The 22,205-nt window shown below is 57.6% G+C and overlaps 6 protein-coding genes across 6 annotated transcripts; 4 read left to right on the forward strand and 2 right to left on the reverse strand.

The window, feature by feature from the left end:
* The first annotated feature begins 726 nt into the window (after positions 1-726).
* On the forward strand, positions 727-3,026 carry B0H64DRAFT_156187 (Cation/H+ exchanger). The gene is made up of 6 exons (XM_062798518.1): positions 727-949; positions 1,004-1,072; positions 1,133-1,832; positions 1,917-1,965; positions 2,042-2,880; positions 2,943-3,026. Exons 1-5 carry the CDS (start codon positions 901-903, stop codon positions 2,834-2,836), a joined length of 1,662 nt encoding a protein of 553 aa, XP_062659354.1. The 5' UTR covers positions 727-900; the 3' UTR covers positions 2,837-2,880; positions 2,943-3,026.
* A 138-nt stretch (positions 3,027-3,164) lies between these two features.
* On the forward strand, positions 3,165-6,355 carry B0H64DRAFT_460613 (cation transport protein-domain-containing protein; the record flags this gene model as incomplete). Its single annotated transcript, XM_062807470.1, has 11 exons — positions 3,165-3,587; positions 3,689-3,809; positions 3,869-4,005; positions 4,068-4,179; positions 4,252-4,400; positions 4,459-4,506; positions 4,570-4,887; positions 4,945-5,059; positions 5,117-5,831; positions 5,921-5,964; positions 6,052-6,355. Exons 1-11 carry the CDS (start codon positions 3,551-3,553, stop codon positions 6,353-6,355), a joined length of 2,100 nt encoding a protein of 699 aa, XP_062659355.1. The 5' UTR covers positions 3,165-3,550.
* Positions 6,356-7,100: 745 nt separating this feature from the next.
* Positions 7,101-8,968, forward strand: B0H64DRAFT_156710 (TLC domain-containing protein). Its single transcript, XM_062798520.1, has 3 exons — positions 7,101-7,564; positions 7,627-8,358; positions 8,417-8,968. Exons 1-3 carry the CDS (start codon positions 7,376-7,378, stop codon positions 8,864-8,866), a joined length of 1,371 nt encoding a protein of 456 aa, XP_062659356.1. The 5' UTR covers positions 7,101-7,375; the 3' UTR covers positions 8,867-8,968.
* A 1,610-nt stretch (positions 8,969-10,578) lies between these two features.
* On the reverse strand, positions 10,579-14,112 carry B0H64DRAFT_156735 (uncharacterized protein). The gene is made up of 3 exons (XM_062798521.1): positions 13,517-14,112; positions 11,268-13,426; positions 10,579-11,212 (listed from the first exon to the last, which is right to left on the reverse strand). Exons 1-3 carry the CDS (start codon positions 13,928-13,930, stop codon positions 10,726-10,728), a joined length of 3,060 nt encoding a protein of 1,019 aa, XP_062659357.1. The 5' UTR covers positions 13,931-14,112; the 3' UTR covers positions 10,579-10,725.
* Positions 14,113-16,163: 2,051 nt separating this feature from the next.
* B0H64DRAFT_374015 (uncharacterized protein) lies at positions 16,164-17,196 on the reverse strand (the record flags this gene model as incomplete). Its single annotated transcript, XM_062802304.1, has 5 exons — positions 16,164-16,224; positions 16,255-16,469; positions 16,652-16,708; positions 16,798-16,860; positions 17,116-17,196. 5 exons carry the CDS (start codon positions 17,194-17,196, stop codon positions 16,164-16,166), a joined length of 477 nt encoding a protein of 158 aa, XP_062659358.1.
* A 1,617-nt stretch (positions 17,197-18,813) lies between these two features.
* Positions 18,814-19,917, forward strand: B0H64DRAFT_156757 (uncharacterized protein). The gene is made up of 3 exons (XM_062798522.1): positions 18,814-19,122; positions 19,235-19,430; positions 19,528-19,917. The coding sequence occupies exons 1-3, from the start codon at positions 18,908-18,910 to the stop codon at positions 19,789-19,791; spliced, it is 675 nt and encodes a 224-aa protein (XP_062659359.1). The 5' UTR covers positions 18,814-18,907; the 3' UTR covers positions 19,792-19,917.
* Positions 19,918-22,205: the final 2,288 nt, after the last annotated feature.

Below are 22,205 nucleotides of genomic sequence, written 5' to 3' on the forward strand. Positions count from 1 at the left end.
TCACCAGCGAAGATCGGCTCGGAGGGTTGGTTGAACGAGTTTCACTTTCGCGCGCGCGGCGATGCCAAGTCGGCCAAGACCGCCAAGATGACCAAGATGCCAACCCCCGAATGCCAATGCCTCGCCCCTGGATGCCGATCGCCAGCAAACCACGGCAGACGGCCTGCCATGTCTCCCACGCCAAGCCGCCGCAAGAAGGCTTGGCCGTGCCTCGTGAGACGGTGCCCGTTGCGGTCGGTGGATGAACGCTCCCCCTTTCGGCCTTTTCGGCTGTTCATGCCTGCTGCGGCTTTTGTTTGTTTTCGCTCACCCGCAAGGCCGTCCCTGTCTTATCTCTTGTTCCCCCTGGTTCAACCCAAGGGGCTGTGAGTGTTTGCGCCTTGTCAGAGAGAGCCGATAAGTGACGTGGGCGTTGCCGTGCTGGGGCCAGTGAGCGCGGGTTGTCCAGCGCCGTGTTTTACTTCGAGGTGTACACCGGAGCACGAAGCAGACGGGTAGGGTGAAGCTTGGGGCGATACACTTGTTTCGATTCGTTGCTGATACATGCCCATGTCGAGTTGTGGCTCCGTAACGGGAGTGCGCCGTTAAGAATGCGCGGTCTCTCGCTCATTACACCCCGATGATCCCTTCTTAGGCTCATTTTCGTCTTTTCTTGTCCTTTCTTGGTGTCTCTGGCAGCGCCAATTAGTTAGCCTCTTCTTTTCGTATTGGCGGGTCCTTTTTCGCTTCTCTTCGGTTTATATGCGTCTTTTCTTTCCTCTTTCTGGGATTTGAACTATCCCATTTCCACTCCCACCCTCGTCCCCCTTACTAGTTAGTTAGCACCTGTCGGGAAATACCTTCTGTCTAAGTAACGCAGCCGCTTGCTGGCCTCCGAGCGCCGCGTTAGCAACCGCCAAAATGCCGAGCCTCGATGTCAGCGAACTCAACATCGTGTTGAGCGTCCTGGGTAGGGAAATAAACCGCTCACCCTGAAGGGCAAGTCAAGCTGACGGCGTACCAGGCGCCTTCATCCTCCTCTATGGCATCATCTCGGTCCTGATCAAGGCCCGGTGGTTGTTGGGCGAAGCTCGTGAGCACACCCATGCCTCCCTTCACCCGATACGGCCGCAGTTTGTCTGACCATCTCCAGTCCCTGCCGTCGCCGTCGGTGTCGTCCTCGGGCCCATTGCCGCCAAGTTTATCGACAGCTCGCGATGGGCATCAGCCGCCGACGGCCAAACAGCCAACATCACGCTCGGCGTGGCCAGGGTGGTGATCGGCGTGCAGCTGGTCATCGCGGGCTTCCAGCTCCCAGCCAAGTACCAGCAGCTGCGGTGGAAGGAGATGGCGCTCTGCCTGCTGCCCATCATGACCATCATGTGGCTATGCACCACGCTCTGCCTGCTCGCCACCGTCCCCAAGGTCACCCTCCTCGCCGCGTTGGTCATCGGCTCTTGCGTGACCTGCACCGACCCGATCCTCTCGCAGGCCATCGCCAAAGGCCCTTTCGCTGACAAGTTCGTCGGCCGCCACCTGCGCGAGATCATCTCGTCCGAGGCCGGCGCGAACGATGGTTTTGGCTTCCCTTTCCTCATGCTCGCGGTTTACCTGATTCGCCATGCCGATATTCCGGGCGCGGGAGCCCACGGTGGGGAGGCGGCCGAGCTTCAGGAGCGTGGACTCCAGCTGTTGGCCCGTTCGGGAGAAGTTGGCCGGCTCGGCGGCGGCGTCGGAGTCGCGATGCAGAACTGGTTCGTCGAGACGTGGCTGTACATCGTCCTGATGTCGGTGGCCATTGGCGCGCTAGTTGGCGGTGTCAGTTTGTTCGCCTTGAAGTTTGCGCTTCGCAAGTACGTCAACCATACATCTGAACGGTGTCCCTTCCCAGTTTACTGCCCGGACAGACCATGGCTGACCTGTCTATCCTGATCTAGGAAGTGGGTTGACTCGGAAAGCTACCTTCTGTACCCTACCGCCATCGGCGTGAGCATTCCCATCCCTTAAACGGACTCCGTGTGCATACCTGAAGGTCGATGATCTAACTTGACACCGTTACCAGCTCTGGCTTGTTGGCGTTTGTGGCATGCTCGGGACCGACGATCTGCTCGCTTGTTTTGTGGCTGGCAACGTCATGAACTGGGATGGCGAATACCTCCGCGAGACGGAAGACCGCCACGACGAGGTCAACTCGTGCATGGACGTTCTCCTCAACTTTGGCGGGTTCATGTACATCGGTACCATCATCCCGTGGAGCGAGTTCCACCAGCCCGACACGACCGGTCTCACCTACGGGCGGCTTATCGGCCTCGGCGTCCTCATCTTGTTGTTCCGCCGCATCCCGGCCATCTTGATGAGTTACAAGTTCATGCCCGCGGTCTGCAAGGACTACAAGGAGGCCCTGTTCATGGGTTATTTTGGCCCGATCGGCATCGGCGCCGTGTTTTACGTGGAGCACGCGCGCCATCTCTTCCCGGAGCTGGGCGAAGGCGACGCCGAGGAGACGGACCTGGTCCGGGTCATGGTGCCAGTGGTGTACTGGCTGGTGCTCTTCTCCATCGTCGTACACGGCCTCTCGATCCCGGCGCTCAGTACGATCTACCGCTTCTGCGGCGTCAAGCCGATCCAGGAGGACGCCGTCGAACTCCGGCGCATGTCCATGCGTGTGGCCACGCCCGTCAACGCCGCCGTGGCCGACAGGGACACCTTCATCGCCTACAATCGCTTCTCGCGGCCTGTCTTCAACCAGTCGGACCTGCCTCCCGTCAATGGAGTCGGCGATGGGGATGATGATTCTATCGCAGACGAGAAGATACGCGTCCACAGGCGCTATTCTCGCAGGGTTCAGGTTGTTTGACGGAGCGGTTGTCTTTGTGGTTTGTATGCGTCGGCTCCGCCCCGGTCTGGACTGGGAGCGGGAAATGTTAGAGAGAGAGATAGACATATATTAATACTCACCCTAGTCCATCATTTATCCCTTTGTTCGCTCTGCATTATTTTCCGTGGGGGTTGGTTGCTTGTCATCTTCACGAGCGCGATGCCGGATTTGGGTGTTTGGGGCAGGGCACACAGGGACAGGCAGTTGTGGAAAGGGGAGAAAGAGCTGGGACCAAGGGAGCAAGGGGGAAAGGAGGGGGGATCGTGCGGTGTAAGTTGCCTAACACGGAAGTTGCGATGGAAAGCACGAGAAAATCCCTCAGCATAGGTACCCTCGCCACGTCCTTTCCTTCCCTTCCCTTCCTTCTCATCGATAGCCACCAATCAGCAAAATCAATTAGCAAAAAGAAGTTGGCCAGTCTCCAGCTGTTGATGGCGATAAGCACTGGCATGCATGGCGAGGCCTCCCGCCCGTTACCAGGCACCCGGTAACGGGCCCCATTCGCACATTGGTCCAGAACCCACACTTCACATACTATATTATGTACTATGTCTCTGAGGTGTGCATACATACACCCTCCTCGGCATCTCTCAAGCTCACCAAACTGCAACCCAACGAAACAAACACCAGATTCTGCACCTCGCATCCCATCCCGCTACCAGCCTCAGGGCTTCTTCATCTCTGTTGGCCGCCATGTGGAAACCATCGCTGAACTACATCACCCTACACTGTGAGATACCAACCACACTCTCCCAGGCAGCGTATCCATGAATAGGGGTGATGTGAATGTGAACAGGGCAACTAACGTATGCTGCGTGTCTTACACATTAGATGCATGGATTATCTTCGCCGGCCTCCTCGCCCTAGTGGTCGTTTATCCCTACGGCAATGTTTCTGCCATGGACGCCTGGTTCTTCGGCGTCAGCGCATCCACGGAATCAGGTCTTAACACGTTCGTCAAGCAGCCGTAACCCTCCATTTAACTAGGTACACACCCTGACACATGTGCAGTGTCGATGTAAAGGCATTGAAAACCTACCAGCAGGTGTATGTCTACGTAATACCCATCATCACCAACCTCGGCTTCATCAACATCATCGTGATCTCTGTCCGCCTCCGCTGGTTTCATAAGCGCTTCAAGACCGCTGGTGAGTCGGCTCCTTTCCGTGAACCAGCCATGTTGAGCAATACCTAAAATACTCCTCTGCAGCAGCGTCACTCTCGAAGCTGAATGGCCACTCGCGGGACATCGAAGTCCAGATACCAGCGGTTGAACCGGAGAGGCCCGAGAACCGGAATGCCGATACCGAGTCGTCCGAGTCGTAAGTCCCGACAAGCAGAAGCATTGGCGGAGTTGGATAATAACTAAGTGGCCTTCCCCTTTTCCCCCGCAGGGCCGAACGGACTACACCCACCGACACCCCTGAGACAAACGAAACCGCTCAACTTGCCTCGGGACCTCGCGTCACCTTTGGGGAAGACGTAAAGGGACCGCGCTCAGATTCGGCCTTGTATATCCCACCGCCGAGGGAGCGTGATGATGGTAATACAATCTGGCGGGGGCGGCGTCGATTGAGGCTTAACTGACCAACATCATCCAGGCCATTCCTTCGTCGAGAAGAGCTACGTAGCAGATGACGAAGATGACGGTAAGCCAGGTCAACTCCACAGGGGACTTTCGTAATCCCTGCCTACTGACATGTCCGTGCTAGATGACGATGCCATCAAGCCTGCAGCGTCTCAGGGTCTTTCGAGAAGACGAGGATACCAACACGAAGATGGCCCCAGCATGTCACACAGCAGAACCGTGGAGCAGGCTGTCACGTCCCTTTTCGTCCTCGGACAGACCAGGACAGTGTCTTCGAGGCAATCTGCGTCGAACCCGCGTTCTGCCGCCGATCTTCCATACCTTTCCAGGGAGGCAACGGTCGGAAGGAATTCCAATTTCCACAGGCTCACCGCACAAGATCGGGAGCGGCTCGGCGGCATCGAGTATCGAGCCTTGAAGCTGCTGCTGAAGATTGTCACTGGTACCACGTCGACATAGCCCCTCGGATTCACCGAAAGAAAACTGACGCACTGTGTAGGTTATCTCGTCGGAATTCACCTGTTCGGGGTGATTTGCTTACTGCCGTGGATACACCGGGCGCCGGCGAAATACACTGAATGGCTAGAAGAGTGCGCGCAGGACAAGTCTTGGTGGTAAGCTGCACACACCGGGTCCAGCACCACGTTCTGAGACTTACCTACTCGTTTAAGGGCCATTTACTCGGCCCAGACCATGGTGAACAATCTCGGCTTCACCCTGACCCCTGACTCGATGCTCACCTTCAGAGACGCCACCTGGCCCCTGCTGGTCATGACCTTCCTCGCTTATGCGGGCGAGACCTTCTACCCGATTTTCGTGCGCCTCATTATTTGGACCATGTCCAAGCTCGTGCCAAAGCAGTCGTCCATGAATGAGACCCTTCGGTTTCTCCTGGAGCACCCGCGGCGGTGCTCCATGCTCCTTTTCCCTGGCCGGCCGACCTGGATCCTCTTCGGCATCCTGTTTGTCATGAACTTCGTGGACGTGCTCCTGATCATCGTTTTCGATCTCGACAACCCCGCGGTCAACGACCTGCCGATGGGTCCGCGCATCCTGGCGGCGCTGTTCCAGGCGGCTTCGTCTCGGCATACCGGCACGGCGACCTTCAACCTCGCCGCGGTCAACCCGGCCGTGCAGTTCAGCCTGCTGGTGATGATGTACATTGCCATCTTTCCCATTGCCATCAGTATCCGGGCGTCGAACACGTACGAAGAGAGGTCGCTGGGCGTATACGACCAAGAACTGCCGCCGGATGAGTCGAACGGCAAGTCGTACGTCTTGATGCATATCCGGAACCAGCTCAGCTTCGACTTGTGGTATATCTTCCTCGGCACCCTCTGGATTTGCTTCGCCGAGTCCGACAGAATCGCCGACGTCAAGGATCCTGTAAGTAACAATCTTGGACGGACAGGACAAGGCATATTGCTAGTTGAGGTATGCAAGGAATGGCGAAACTAACCCGCATCCCATCACAGGCCTTTTCGGTCTTCTCGATCATGTTCGAGGTCGTCTCAGCATAGTATGCCCCCCACGTCTACCCACTACCCGTACAGGAACAGGAAGGAATCAGATAAGCGTAGCGCTAACCGCCACCACTAACCCACAGTGCCAACGTCGGCCTCTCCCTCGGCCACCCCTCCGTGATGACGTCTCTCAGCGGGCAGTTCGGGACCGCCAGCAAAGTCGCCATCTGCGCCATGATGATCCGCGGCCGCCATCGCGGCCTACCGTATGCCGTCGACCGTGCCGTCCTCCTGCCGGGTGAGCCCGAGTATCAGTATCAGGGGTTTGAGGGCAACGATGCCAATCCGGAGACGCTACCGCGCGGGAAACGGCCTGCCAGTCGGGCACCGTCGCTCCAGCGGGGCGAGGCCGAGCTGGAACGGGAGGAGGCGCAAAAAGGTAGGTAGAGGTGTATGTATGGCCGGGTGGTGGTATTGTGTGACCCGGCCCCTCCCCGCTGTCCCTCCACACGACTCTTGTCTGCCTGCCGGAGTGCTTAGACCTGAAGTTTTGGGTTCAAGTGATTTCGAGGGCGTGTTCCCTTCTGGTTCTTCGGTTTTGACACACTCCGGGGTCATACATCCATTGACGTATTGAAATGTTCGGCCAATATAAATCTCAATATTTTAGAATGAAGCGTGGCAGTTCTCTACAGCTATAAGTGGTTTTGACTATGCAGTGCGGTGGTCGGTACCAAATAGAGAGAACAAAAGATATCGTATTGTCCTGTCCGTGTGTATGTGTATGTAAGTACTTGCTTGAGAGAACACCCTGGAATTCGGTAGCTCAGCCCGCGTAATCTGTACTATGCATGTAAAATCCAGATGTGGGGAGTTCGACGCGGCAACAGCGCGTTGATGAATCTAGACGCTGCAGGATCTTTTGGATACCTACCTAACTTGTCAACTACTTGGGCTTGGTCGAGTTAAACTCGCATGTGAGGTTTCCAGGTTTCCGGGTTTCTTCTCGGTTATCTGCCTCTGCATGTGGGGCATCCATGGCAAGCTGAAGTTTTGCAGAAGTACCTTTTATTGCCTGATGTAATCCGTTCGGCATGAGGCATCCATACTTTGCCAAGAGACTCAAGGTGGTGTTATGTTGCTTGGCAAGAGTGGATTTTGTGTTCAGGGTCCCAAGGAAAGAAGAGACAGAAGAAGAGTTCGTTTCTGCTTCCACACCACGACTTCCCGGAGCTGACACGTGCTGTCTTTCCTTCCCCCTATTTCTCTATTTCTCCTCGAGTCTCCCAAACCGCACTGTCGTGACGGTAAAACATTACAGGTGCAATTTCAACCATTGAACACGAGAGGGCGTCTCAATTGCGACTCGGAGACTCGGAAACCCGCAATCCTCACTTCTTCACCCTCAACACGCGCCTCCCGCATTTTTAAAGTTTTGGATTTAAACACCGTAACAAAGAAGTAACCATGGCGGGCGGCTCCGAGCCCTTCCCGCCTCTCAGCATGGCGGCCAATCGCCAATTCCAATCTACGACGCCAGACAGTAATGCGCCTCGCCGCCGAAGAAAGTCGAGCATCCTCGGCAGCGAATTGCGACTCGGCGACACAGGCGCGCCTTCAATAGCAACGGGCATTGCCCATCTCAGCGGATCCAAGGTATGTATGCCCCCGCCGGGAGGCAAGGCAGTTCAAAGACGTCGTCCCGCTGACGGCACCAGGAGCCAGTACTAAGCCCCGGTACACCCTCGAAGCGTTTTTCCAAGCGCCGGAAAGCCCGATCCGCCCTCCGCCGCGCGAAGAACATCGCCGTCAAGCACACTTGGGTACTGCCGCTAGCCATCCTATTCGCCTTCCTGTTGCTATACGCCGTCAACCCGACCGAGTCCAACCCAATCCACCATTTCATATTCCTCTCGTACAGGCTGCCCGTGTCGAACCCCGACGAGCTCCCGCAGTATGGCAAGGGCCTCTGGGACATCGCCTTCGTCTCCTTCTACACCGTCGTGCTCTCTTTCACCCGCGAGTTCATCATGCAAGAGATCCTGCGCCCCATGGCCCGTTACGCTGGGCTCAAGTCACGCGGAAAGCAGGCCCGCTACATGGAGCAGATGTACACGGCCCTCTACTTTGGCATCCTGGGGCCCACCGGCATGTACGTCATGAGCCGCACTCCCGTGTGGTACTTCAACACCCGCGGCATGTACGAGAACTTCCCGCACCAGACCCACGACGCCGTCTTCAAGTTTTACTACCTTTTCCAGGCCGCCTACTGGGCTCAGCAGGCCATCGTGCTGCTGTTGGGTATGGAGAAGCCGCGCAAGGACTTCAAGGAGCTGGTCGGCCACCACATCGTCAGCCTGGCCCTGATCGGCCTAAGCTACCGCTTCCACTTCACCTACATGGGGCTGGCTGTGTACATCACCCACGACATTTCCGACTTTTTCCTTGCCGTACGTGCACGCCCCTCCTGCCCCTTTTTTACTCCGCTAACCTTTCCCATCTTTCCAGACCTCCAAAACGCTCAACTACCTGGACCACTGGCTGACGGGCCCCTACTACTTCACCTTCATGTGCGTGTGGATCTACCTGCGCCACTACCTCAACCTGCGCATCCTCTTCAGTCTCTTCACCGAGTTCAAGACGGTCGGGCCCTACGGGCTCGACTGGGAGACTCAGCAGTACAAGGGCACCCTGTCTTTTGTCATCACACTCGGCCTACTCAGCTCGCTGCAAGCCCTCAACCTGTTCTGGCTCTTCTTTATCCTGCGGATTGCCTACCGCTTTGCCGTCCACAATGTTGCCAAGGATGACCGCAGCGACGCCGAGGAGTCAGAGCTGGAGGAGGACGTGAATGGCAAGGCTGCGGCCGTGGCGAATGGGACGGCCAAGAGTTGCGCCGCCACCGCTGCTGTTGATACTGCCGCTGCTACTAACGGCGCGGCGAAGAAGCGCAAGTAGAGTGGCAGGCTTCGGGCGTCGCCTTTTTTTGTACAAATCTGTTTGGATTAGATGGGGGACAGTGTATGGAGAAGGATGACAGCATATCTCTCGCTTATTTACGCATTCCCGCCTGCTCTCCGGCGAGACAGACAGGAGGAGGGTCATTGGACAGGTGTCGAGGCGTTGTTTTGGGGGACGGGTTCCCCGGCTTGAGCATTGTCAATGGTCTTGGCGTGGTTGGTTCAAGGCATCGTCGTTCGCTGGAAAAGGCTGGGGGGCACCATACACTCGCTTATTGGTTTGGGTATAGAGAGGGGAGTTGGGTTCCGACGCGGAAGATGGCCAAGGGAAAGACGGGCTTACGGGAAGGGGCGAGTATGTGGGTGGAATCGTCTGGTCCGTTCCGGTCAAAGACTGCACATGGGAGCGGACATCAACAGGGCACAGCTGCATCCATCCAAAGAAACGATACGATCCCGCCTGGCGCACGAAGAGGAACCGACTAAGACACCCACTAGCCCTCGAATTAACAACACCTGATACAGACCACATCAGGACAGGGCAGGGGCAGGGTGGGACTGTGCCCAGTCCCAGGCCAGGCAAGACCATGTTTGCACGCACGCCCGATGGCCGCAACCCCATCTCACGGGCATATATACGGTTGACTGATCTGTATGACTTTTGCCTTTTTTTTTTTTTTTGATAGTACAACGCTCTTGAATAGTAGTTTTAATACAACGACTGATGCACATACATACTCGACTGTGGCATACCTCTTATATGAAGCGCGTTGTGCCGCTAATAGAATGTGGCTATCAACAGTGGCGGTTTCCACGTACTTGTAAATCACGGGGCACCACGGCGTCCACGTCCACCTTTGGTTTTGGCCCTGCCACCTTGTGGGTGGTATATACTGTCTTACGCTAAACGTGAGGAGAGAACGTCAAACCAAGAAAAAGGTATCACATGTCCATATGCTCAAGTCAAGGCCTAGGTCGTGGAGGTTTCTGTAGATGGAATCATTCAAGGATATCATTTTCTGTATACCCCTTTCCACCTCGTGCTCCCTGTTAAAGGGGCCAAGGGCAACACAAAAACAGACCAAAAACAAATCCAGCCAGTCATGGATTTGCACCCCGATTGCATTCCATGATGTTCGCGGCAGGCCGTGGCCGTGGCGCCCCCTCTTTAGACCATCCCCAACCCAGCCCCGTCCGCCCCCGTCCCCGTCCCCGTCCTTGTCCCATGCTATCCCGTCCCTTCCCCATACCATCCCATGCGAACCCATCCACCTATCCATCCCATTACCCCCCCCCCCTTACCAAGCAAACCCACAACCCCCCCAACCGCTGAAACCCATAAACCGCTTCAAAAAACGCCGCCCATGCTTTGGGAATCATGGTCATATCATCTCTCATTAATAGTGCAAAATGGCGCTTGCACGCATGCAATACCAACAACAACAACAAAACGTCTTCCTGGCGCAGCAGAAAGAGGGAAGGAAGAAAAAAATCAATCGAAAGCAAGAAAGCTGGTTGGTATATAAACAACACACAGAAGGAGGAGGACGGGTCGAATTATTAGGTGGTCTCCGGAAAACGTCTCTTGTCTGTTGAACGGGGCCAGTTCGAAATGGGTTGAGTTGTTAAGTTAATTCGAGAACGTGATCCATCGGGCGACGATGATCGTGCTGATCATGGTTGTTGTCGACCGTGGTCTTTGCAGGCGGGATTAAAGTGGAGGGCATTGCCTCGCTGGGGTTTTGTGTTGCCGGAATTAATGACATCAATTGATGAATGATGTTGTTGTGGTAGGGGCAAACATAAAAGGGCGGGGAGGGCAGCGCTGGGCTACATTAGATTCGACCCGAAGCTGGCTCAGGGAGATCCGGATGCGTCTGTCGAGCGGCCTGCAGATGACTCGGAGGGGAATGAGTAGAGAAGCGGCCGGGACCCGTCATCCGGCTTTTCGGGATGGCCTTGATTACCGTCCGAGGCATCGTCCTGGAGGGTGCCGTCGGAGCCGCTCGAGGAAGTGCTGCTCGTGTGCGACGAAATCGACGCGGTTTCATGCGCGTCAGCAGCCGTGGCCGCAGGACTGTGAGGGGCAGTGGGTAGGATGGTCGATGAGAGCATGCTGTTGTAGCCGTCGTCGCCGATGTTGGCCTGGCTCAGGAGCTTCTTGGCCTTTCGGGTAGCATCGCGTGCGTGCTCAGCTGCTTTCTCGGCGCGACAGTGCTTCTCCCACATGGCGGAATAGCGGCCATTGAGCGCCAGGAGCTCTTGGTGCGTGCCCCTCTCCACCACGGTACCGGCGTGGAGGACGATGATTTGGTCGGCATGGGTGATGGTCGACAACCGATGACTAGCGCTGATGGTTAGCCCTGAGACCCTGTCAAACCGAGAAAACGGGCACTTACGCAATGATTAGTAGTGTACGATCCTGGCCAAATTTTCCGCTAATCAGCTTGGACTGGATCTTTTGTTCCGTCTCCCCGTCAAGCGCCGAGGTCGCCTCGTCTAGCATGATAATCTTGGGGTTCTTCAGGATGGTCCGCGCAATTGCAACGCGTTGCTTCTCGCCACCGCTCAACCGGAGACCCCGCTCGCCGACCTTCGTAAAGTAGCCGTCGGGGAAGCTCATGATGCGGTCGTGGATGGCAGCCGCACGGCAGGCGTCGAAGACGTCCTCGTCGGTCGCATTCGGGTTGGCGTACTTCAGGTTGTACATGAGCGTCTCGTTGAACAGGATGGTATCCTGCGGTACGACACCGATGAAACGGCGCACTGAGTCGATCGATACGTCTTTGACGTCATGGCCATCGACCTCGATGCTTCCCTCGCGGCAGTTGTAGTACCGGAACATGAGGCGGAAGACAGTCGACTTGCCTCCGCCAGACTCCCCCACAAATGCGGTCGTGGTGCCCGGCTTGCACTCGAAGGATAAGTCGTGCAGGGCCGTCCTGCGCTTGTCGTAAGAAAAGCCGACACCGTTCCACTTGATGTGTCCGGTGCATTCCCTAAGCGGTTCCACGTCGGGCTTGTCGACGACGGTCGGCTGGATCTTGAAAAGCTCGAGCAGTCTCTCGCCCGAGATCATCGCCGACTGCACGGTCCGGTAGAAGGTGCCGAAGAAGTTGAGGGGCCCCTGTAGCTGGTTGAGGTAGGTAACAAGCAGGACGAAATCGCCGACGGTTCTGTCACCGCGCGACACCTGGTAACCGCACGTCAGCAGCGCGACGAGCAGGCCGCACATGAACACGACCGACTGGCACATGTTCATGTGGTTGATGCCGTATGTGACCTGAGCCTCGGCCTCCTGGAACTTCTTGATGGCATCGCCGTAGCGGTCGAACTCTCTCCTCTCGGCGTTGAAGTACTTGACCGTCTCGTACGACATGATGGAGTCGTTCTTGACGGCTTCCTCTTCGCGATCGGCGTTGACCATGTCGCGGCGCTGGTCAGACCTAGTGGCAGCCATGCGGATGGTCAAGTAAAGGTAGTAGAAGGTGATGATTGAGACGAAGAGGGCGTACAGCGACCCGAAGCGGACGTAAAAGTAGATGATGGCGACCAAAAGGTCCACCAGCATCGGGACCACCTGGAACGTAACCTGTTCGAGGAACTGGTTGATAGAAGCGCCCTTGTTGAGTGCCGAAAGCACCTCGCCGGTGCGCTTGCCAAGGTGGAAGTCCAACGAGAGAGAGTGCACATGCTCGAAGGCGGCCGTCGTCAGGGCTCGGTACGTGTGCTGGGATACGGGGATCCAGAGGATCGACCGGACGGATCCCAACAAGCCGGAGGGCCCCTGGAGCAGCTTGTACAGGATCAAGAGCCCGAGTTCTATCCACACCTTGTCGATGTCATTCTTCTTGAACGTGTCGGTCAGGATTCCGAGCTGGGCGGGCACCAAGATGTTGACGACGCGCTGCAAGACAACCAAGACGAAGCACAGCATAACCACACCCTTGAGCCTGGCGGACCTGCTAGGCCACAGGTACGGGAAGAAGACCGAGTATCCGCGGCAATATTCGAACCACGACTTGTGGGGAAGCTTGTCGGGCCTGTAGAAGGCAGCCCCCTGGTCTTGTTGCTGGCAGCCCTGTTCGGTGGGGTTGTCCGAGTTGCGGCGGGCATTCCCGATCGTGGTGCCGTAATGGGTGCGCCGCATCGCACGCCCATTGCTGTGACCGTGGTAATCTCCATTGCCGTTGAGCAGAGGGCTCGCCTCGTCCGTATCCGATCGCTGTGCCTCCTCGTCCTGGAGCCGGCGCTCCTCCAACCGCCTCTTGGTGACGGCCGCGTATAGGCTGATAAGGGCGACGAGAATGCAGAGGCGGACGCCGGCGATGAGGAGGTCGATGGTGTCCCATGATCCAGGGCCGTTGTCCGGGCCCGCTTCAAAGTAGCCAAGGTAGTTGCCGCCCGTCAATGAGAGGATAGAGGCGACCAGGATGACAGTTTCGCCCACCAGGCCGAGGGCCCAGACGATGAAGTGAACAACGATGGGGCTTTGGCGCCACTCGAGGAGGGTGATGAGGACGTAGAGATAAAGAAATGCCGAGCCGACGACGTAGACCTGGATGCTTTGTCAGCCTCGGCAAGTTTCGTTAAAGCGGGCGGGCGGCAGGCGACGGGTGGTTTGCGAGTGCAGCGGGGCAAAACTCACAATTCTTTGTTCGCCACACCACCACACTTCAGTGAGCGCCTCGTCCCTGCTCGAGTTCATGGCATGGGCGGCAATTGCGGCGCCATTGGCGACGAACGACATGACAAGGGCGCCCGTCAGGTACAGGAAGGCGCACCAGGCAAAGCCGCCGCTACCGCTAGCATTGTCGTCTGCCTCTTGTGTTTCCTGCTCCCGCTTCCTCTTCGTGATTGGTAGCGGCTTCCCGCCGGGGCCCTTGACGGTGGGTGCAGCCAGCTGCTCCTCGGTTTTTGACGTGACGACGGTGTGAATACCGGCAGAGACGATGAAGGTCAGGAGCAGGATAACCGGGTATAATAACTGGGTCGTTCGCAGGACCGACTGCGGGGTGCTGGAGGCCGGCTCCGGACCGCCAATTTCGAGTAGCGGATCCATGCTAGGCCTGCGACGGAGACCAGAGAGTTAGAGGAGGAACGGTGGGTGAGGTAGCAGGAGGAGGGCGTGGTAGAGGGCGGCGAGGAGGAGGAGGTAGAGGAGGAGGAGAAGAGAAGGAATAAGGGGGAGGAAGGTGAGGAACGAAGGCTATTGCAGGCAACACGACATGCTGCTGCTTGCCTGCGGAGCTGGAGGCGAAGGTGAGGGAGGGGTGCCGTGACAGGGCGGGAGATGGTGGTGGAAGGTAATAGAGTAGTAGTGTAGGTGGTAGGTAGTAAGGCGGCGGTGGTGTTAGGACATACGAGTTTCCAGGTCGGGTCGGGAGGTCGTTCTCTTAGGATGAGGCGAAGCAGTGCCGGTGGTTCATGGCCCTTGCGGGTTGTGGCGGCAAATGGAGGGGCTGTTCATTGTGTGTTGCCCATAGTCAGCCATGGTGAATTGTTGCAACAACCTGGAACGGGTGGATGGCCCAATGTGCCAATTCAGAGTCGTGCTCGTTTGAGAGAGGCGGCATGTGGTGGGGAAGGGCGATGCGCAGCTGACGAGGTTGGTGGTGGCTTTTGCCACTGAAGCGGGTCCGGAGGTCGAGATCACGGAGATCACGAACCCGACGATGGGAGGGCGGCAGGGCGGCAGGGCGGCATGACTGGCAGATGATGAATTGACTAACCTGGGGGATGCGCAAGCCTCCCAAAGATCTACAGGGTTTTGCTTGCGTCTGCCTCTTCTCTCTTCTTTTTTTTGGGGTGTGTCAAACTGTCAACCTCGGTCGGGATGGTTCTTTCGGTGTGACCTCTTCTCGACAGGAAAGGCCGATCTCAACCGATGGAAACGGAGGAGCGAGACACGGGACCCGGGGTCAGCTAAAACGAATTGAACCTCTCAAGCCAAGGAGGGATGGTCAAAAATAAAACGAGCGTGGTGGGACGGTGTTCGCTGATGCTTTGAGAAAGGTCGAGATCCAAAAGGACCGGCCGACGGGGACCTTCCAGGTATTAGTTGACTCGAAGACCGCATTCCCTTCCCCGGGGCTGTGGTAGGTGAAGTCGGTAAAAGGTACTGTGTTGCCGGCTGCTTCGCTAGAGCAGCACCCCGGGCGCAGGGTTCGACAGGCATGCAGGGGTGCCCTGTATGGATGGGATGTCAGGCTGCCAGCCAACCAGACGGTCGGCAGGCACGCGGGTCTGCTTGGGTGGTGGGGTGGGGGAGTGGAGGAAGGGGGGGTCCAGGCCTGCGGCTTCCCAGAGTGCAGAAGTCGCAGAATGGTTGGTTGGAGGTGACACAAAGCCCGCAGTCGCAACCGTGTACCACTGTACTTTTTTCGTAGGTAACTTCCATTCTCGACCTTGGAAAACCTCGTACTTTTTTCTGGAACCCAAATTTGAGACGAACCAAGGTAAGGTACAAATGTACGTTTTCTCGTTACCGAAGCTGCCGCGAATGATGGGGGCCGAAACGTTCCCCTCTTAGATTCGGCCGTCAATCATGGGCCGCGACGTGCGACGGTCGAGACATGATTCTGAGACCGACCGAAGAGGGCACACCACACGCACACACACACGGCCAGACACACACACACACACACACACCCTTGACACCCAAACCACACATGCGCACGCACACACCGTATGTCCATACAAGTAACGGAAGGCCTCCTCAGGCTCCTCCTCCCCTCTCTCTCCTCCCCACCCCTCTACCCCCCCCACCCCGGTAAAGCTGGGACCGGTAGGACGCGGGGACCGCCCTCCCACCGTCGCCCTGGGATCACCGCCTAATGCTGAATGCTCTCAGACGGCGAGGTGCGGGAGCCGGGCCGGGCGCAGGGCGAGGATCTTGAGACGTGGACCGACGGGTTGGCAGACACGCAGGGTCTGGAACGCTGCCATCCGATCAGGTGAGCTCGGGCGGGATGCCGATGGCCTCGTACATATCTCGGGCCCGGGCGCCGAAATGCATCATGGGCTGGCTCCAGCCTTTCCTCCTCTTGTACGTCTGGATGTACGTACCGACACATACGTACCGACTCAGTCACCCATTCAAGCCATGTTTCTCCTCGGCCTGCCCGCGGGGTCAAGCAACGTCCTTCGGTAATGTATTCTGTACAATACATTGACTCCCAGTTCGCTGCTGTCTGTCTTGGGACAGCCACCGACCCGGCGGAATGGGCTGCGGCGCGCCCAGGTTGGCGATCACTGGGCAATGAGCGACAGAGAAGCAGGGCGGCAGTTCCGAATCAACACGCCCAGGCCGGCGTGTAGCGTGTGCTGAGGAGCTCCTTGCTGACGCCGGGCGTGCTGGGCTCCATCGCAAGGTGCTAGCGTTACCTGACCTCGCTGAGCGACAGCGAGGCCAAACAAGCCTGGCCAAACGGCTCAGATCGCAAATAGCCCCGGCTCATCCCTTTGGACGATGGGCTCTCACCGCCTTGCACGGTCGAGAAGTGATTGCAGCCAAGCTGCATGCATGCATGCTGCGTGCGTGCACATTTCTCCACGACCCTCGACGTGCTGGCGTACCCGTAGGCACGTCGACTGTGGATCTGAGGTCAGTGGTGCGTCCAGGGGTTGTCGAGGCCCCTGCCCACGGAGTCACGGGAGTGGTCGGCTTGTCGGGGGGAGGCTGCGCTAGCGTACTTCGGTACGGGACAGCGCCGTTGGCAGCTGCCAGTGGTTGGCGCTGATTTGTCGTCTCTCCTTGCTGAGTTCCTCTCTCTCCGCTTACACCAAGCGACAAGCCGAAACTATGGGCCAAAGGCTGCGGCGGCGGCGGCGACGGCGGCTGCGGCAGAAGAAGAAGAAGCAGCAGCAGTAGCGGCAGCCCATCAAGCCCAGTCCTCTGGCACGGTATGTACATGAACCTCCACTCACGACTTGGTAGCCATGGATGTCGGGCAGGATGTCGTCTCTCCAGTGGAGCGGGAAAATTACCCGCTGCAAGCTCGGCTCAGCCAAACATAATCGCAGGAAGTCTCGGGCAAGCCGGGGGGTGTGCAAGATTCATCACCTCGAGGGTGTGAGCCGTAGCATGACACGGTTAGCCTGAAGGAGGAAAAGGAAGTCGAAACTGAAGGGGCCCGGTCGGCGCGAGAAAGAACCTGGAAGTCCCAATCTGCCCTCGGGCAGCGCCCGTCTTCATCGCGGGAGCTTCGGCTGTCTCGAGTCCGGCCGAGTCCTGCATTGTCTGACATGCTCGGCGGGGCCTGGGGAAAGGGACCGGCCGCTGCAGAAACAGGCGAGTTGACAATTGATGACGGCCAGGGCGGCCATAGCTGACATGACTTGACGTGAACTGCCGTCTCGGGGAAGAGATGCCGCAAGCAAACCTCCTCTCCGGCTCTTTCCCCCCTGCCTAAGACGAGGCAGATATTTCCAGACTTACAATTGCGCCGGGTCCGATTTGACGGCAATCCTTTCAATTTAATCTACCCGGCGGAGCGACGGGAGAAACGGGAGGGGCTCGGAGGCCGACTTACATACAGATTACATGTGTCCAGACGAGCCAGAGTCGAGATGACATGTTCCATGACCGGGGGGGATGGCCGAGACATGGACGACCATGAAGTCCCGGGAGATGGTCAAGCGCAACATTCTTCATGCGGCCAGATCCGGTAGCCAGCCAGGGATGGGAATGTCCCGCTCCGGAGTCTTCCTCTTTGAGCTCTCAGACTCAACGAAGTGCCTCATCCGGTATGGAAATCCAATCTCCAGCACCGGCGGCACAAGCCGATCCCTCCTTGGCGTCAACCAGAAGCTCACCCTTCCCACTCGCAAAACTCAAAACCGCTCTCGGTTCGCGTCATCAAGGCCCGCTTCCCGTGGCGGATCCCGTCCCGCCCTTGTTTTTAAAAAAAGGGAAAAAAACCCTCGGCTCCAGTGCCCGGGCCTCGGGATGCAATGCCACGACAACTCATCCTTCCCTCCCTTGTAACCTCCCGACCTCCCTGTCTCCCCCAGACTGGGGGGCTCACCGACACAATGATAATGCAGGACAGATGCAGCTAACTCGACCGGTCAGGAAGCGGAGTCGCATCTTCCCGGGCAGGACCCCAAACCGCACTCAAAGAACCAGGAGCTTCCGGAAGTTGTCGTCGCTGATCTTGGAGAAGAGGTGGGCCTGGCCCGGCTGTTAGGAACCGCATGGAACACCGTCATATGCTTTTCGGCAGCTGCTGTAACCGCCGCCTGCATGTCCAATCGAGAAACGTGTTCTCGGGCAGCACAGGACAAGCCAACTGCGCGCCATGGCTGCACAACAGGACCACCACCATGTCCCCTCCCCCTCCCCCGGGCTGTTCTGGATGCCACGAGAAGGCCAGACCGAGCACAAGATGGCCATGCGGGAGAAAGTCTCGAAGCCCCATGGTCTTCTTTCCCCGAGTTCTACCGCATTTCCCGATTCGTTGCCCATGCACCTGACTTGGGGTTATGTATGGATGTATGTATGTACATTAGTATGTATGTACATATGTACGTATGTACGTACATCCAAGCGCGTTCCGGCCCCGTCGCCGGCGCCACTCAACACAGTCCGAGCTGCTGTTGCATGCCGCACCCGAGGGTCCGCCTGCCGGTTCGGCATCGGCATACACGGTCCATACATATTCCTCCTCGAAAATCCTCATCCTCCAGGCTGTGGGGGCCGCGCCCGCGGGCCCATGCGCGTACCCGGCCGGAAACCTGCCTCTGGCGTCAGCGAACGTGCATCTGATGCTGCAGAAAGACCCTTGACCATTTCGATCTTGCTCTGACCCCCCTACTTCTCCCTCTCCATCCCCCATAAAAAAAACCATCGACGCAACGGGGCGAGGAAAACAAGCGACGGCGAGGCGAGCGAGCGACGATGGCACCGAGTGGTGGACCGCCGAAACCCGAGACACCCACCACTACCCACCCGCTATGATGTCGCAGGCCGCATCAGGCCATCGGTTTCACGGGGCTGAGACCGTAGACCGTGGCTGCCGGCAGAGCAAACAGACGTATGTATGTACTGCACCGCACCGCACCGCAGCATGTGGGTGTGCACATACATACATACATTACACGTCCGGATGTCACCGCATGCCCGCCGCTCAGCCAGATCTGGGGTAAAGGGAAAGGGTGTGTGCTCGCAGCTGTCGTGGGCGATCCCCCGCATTTCACCGCCTGGCTCTGTTGTGTCGCTCGCGCTCAGATAGGGGGCGCGTGGGGTGACCGGTTAGCGAACCCGTGCCAGTTGTTGGCTTAGGAGGCTTTGGGGTTTGTCCGACGTGACTCTCCAATATGTGTGGTGCGCCTCTCGATCATGGGATCTCACAATATCACTTAGCAAGCAGGCTCGGTTTCTGCCTACCTGGTCTAGGCCCAAGTCGACTTCGGTCTTGCCTCTGGAAAAAGAAAGAGCAGTGAAAACAATCCGGCCGCTTTCCAAGCTCTTCCATCTCGTTCTCCGACGATCCGCGGCAGATCAGACAACTGTGCAATATCATCCTTCTCCGGTCAGCCGGTCAGTAAAGAGTCCAAGCGTATGTGCCCAAAATTTTCTCTTGCAGTAGCCCCTTGGGGAATGCATGTCTGCCTTCCTATGTAGGCGCTGAAGGATTCACGTGGGGGTCTATCAAGCTCAGGGTAGCCCGGCTCCTCCCTTTATCCCGCACTCCTGATCCTTCGTCGTTCGAACTTGGCCGTTGTTGCGAGCCACTCGGAGAGCTGGGCCGAGAGTTACGGGTGCCGGGGCCGGCTCGGATAAGACGGCGAGGGAGAGGCAGCGATGGAGGAATGGGACCGGGACCTATTCGGGACGGGGTTAGCCAGGACCGCGCCGACCCGCGAGCCGAGCCGAACACTCCACCGCATCCCGGCTCCTTGGGCCATAGTATAACTTGAGCCCCCCGGTATCGTTCTTGATAAACCGTAACCGTTGGGTCATCATGTAGCTAAGGCCGGCCAGTCTGTCGACGCCAACTCTCGTCCCAAGCAACCAAGACGCAACCAAGAATAACGCAAACGTAGAACGTGACGAGGAGGACCACGAGGGCTTGGGCATGAATCCCGCGTTCTGACAGCGCAGATAGTATGTACATGCTATACTTGAAACGATAACAAAGATCACTTCGACCTGACGTTGTTCTAGCTTCTATCACATGGCCGGTGCCGAGTGGTGCTGAAGAGTGCAAAGCCGCCTCGGCGTTAATGGCATGATATGTACTACATCAACACCCACAACGCGTTCGAGACGAATAATGTTCATACGGACTCGCTCGGGGAGGGGGTTGGGTTCCCCGGCCTCTCATACCACCACCGACCTGAGACAGCCTGTATTGATGTCTCGGGGGCAGTTTTTCTGCCGACTCTTGGTCCGCTCCCGAGACCCCTCCGCGTTGGACTGTCTCAAGGCCCCTGGCACGTGTGACCCTGATTTGTTTGTTTACTATCGCCCCTGAAGTTATGGCTTGCGAGCTTTCAATGGCTGACTACCAGTTGTGGCCCTATTTTCCTTGGGCGAAGAAGAGCACCAGCGCATACAACCCATTCACACTCTCACCAGAGTGCGATGCCCAAACTCAACGGTTGTCCAGTTGAGAAGTCTGGTGGCGTATGTTCGCCAATAACCCAACTCAGCGTCGTCGTTGATCTGACGTTGACGTTGACACTTGCCCGCCACCTCAACAGCTTGGGTAGCGCCCACCAGCAAAACCACTGAGACACACCACCGTATGCCCAACCAATCCGAGGACGTATTGATGTGCAGAGTCTCAGATCAGGCCCACCCTAAGCAGACGCCCCCGATACAATTACCAGCACCGGGTACGCTCCCCCGAAACAGAGACACACCCAACACAACAACGCACAACCATCCTTGTTTTATCTCGGAGGGCCACATCCAGACCCAACAAGCGACACCGCCGCTGACTTTGGTTGAATCCACCAGGCAGGATCGTGTCCCCAATACGAGACGTCATCACAAGAAGGGGACCGACCACTTACAGCCCACATTCCCCATCTGGGGGCCGCCCAAACTTCCGAATCGGGCCCGGTGCATGCTGCAGCCCGTTCGAGACGGCCGTTGCTTTTGCGGCTGCGACTGGCTGCTTCGGGTCCAGAGCACCGCAAATGGGTTTATCACTTAGCATGTTAGGTGAGGCCGGCAGGTTGGCTTTTTTCCCTTTTTACGGTTCTCGCTCGTCATGATTACTCGTTCCAGGCGACGAGTCACTTTGGGTTTGGTCGTCTTCCCCTCATTCTGCCATCATCCCCCCCCATTCCCCGCCGCTTCCCCCGCCTCACGGTTCCATCGGGCGAAGGAGAAGAAAAAGCTGAAAGTCGGTAAACCACCTCTTTCTAGCCTACACTATAGTGTCCATTGGCCACCCCGCAACCGGTGTATGTGTGGCTGCCCAGCTCGATCAGGAGATACAGTCCCTAGGGACCTCCAGATTGGCGATCAAGGGACATGTCCCACCACACCGCGTGGGAGCCGGTGAAGCCTCGCCCGCCCCCCCCCATCAAAAAGATAACGGGGCGGTGGGGGGGAGGTTAAGGCAGGTATGGTGTGCAGGAGCGGCTATTCTAGGAAGCCATCCCGTTACTGACCCGCATCCGCATTCCATGTACATAGCAGCAAGAAGCACAACACACACCTGCAGCTGCGGCGCCGGCGGCGGTACCGGCAGCTGTTGGGTGTGTGCAGTGCCGTTGGTGGTGTGCGTGTGTGTGGTGGTGAGCTGCGGCATGTCATCCCATTGCTTGCCCAAGGGGGTGGGGTGATGGGACGGATGGGGGTGGGCGGGGGGAAGAAAAGTGAAAAAGGTGATGTGCATGCTATCTAGTATATAGCCCTTCCTCCATTGGTAAGTACCTACTGTGTATCATATGCAACTCGCAATACACGCCTCCACCCCTACCCCTTTCGTGTATGCAAAAAGTAAGGTACATGTGCATGCGGCATGCCCGGCTGGGTGGACGTACAGTTCCGTGAGTGGTTGTTCGCCATCTGAAACACGGCTCGTCGAGGGCAGCGTACATGCACACCCCCCTCCCCTTCGGCGCTCGCTTGTGTTCCTCGTTTATCGGATCAGCCACTGAGACCCTTGGGCTGAGACATGCTGACGTCGTGGGTAGACCCCTCTTCTTCACACCACCCTCGCGGCCAGCAGCGCTAGACCCGCTGCGTCGGATCTCGCAGATGCGGGACCTCGCATTGGGGAAGTCGGTGGAGGGTTGACGAGGGGGGGGAGAGGGCGGGGTTGTATATGATGTGCAGGCCTGCTGGATCTGGCATGGTACAGTGATGCCCGGGT

Source organism: Chaetomium fimeti (genome assembly GCF_033439085.1).
Source record: "Chaetomium fimeti strain CBS 168.71 chromosome Unknown B0H64scaffold_4, whole genome shotgun sequence".
In the NCBI taxonomy this organism is placed as follows: Eukaryota; Fungi; Ascomycota; class Sordariomycetes; order Sordariales; family Chaetomiaceae; genus Chaetomium; species Chaetomium fimeti.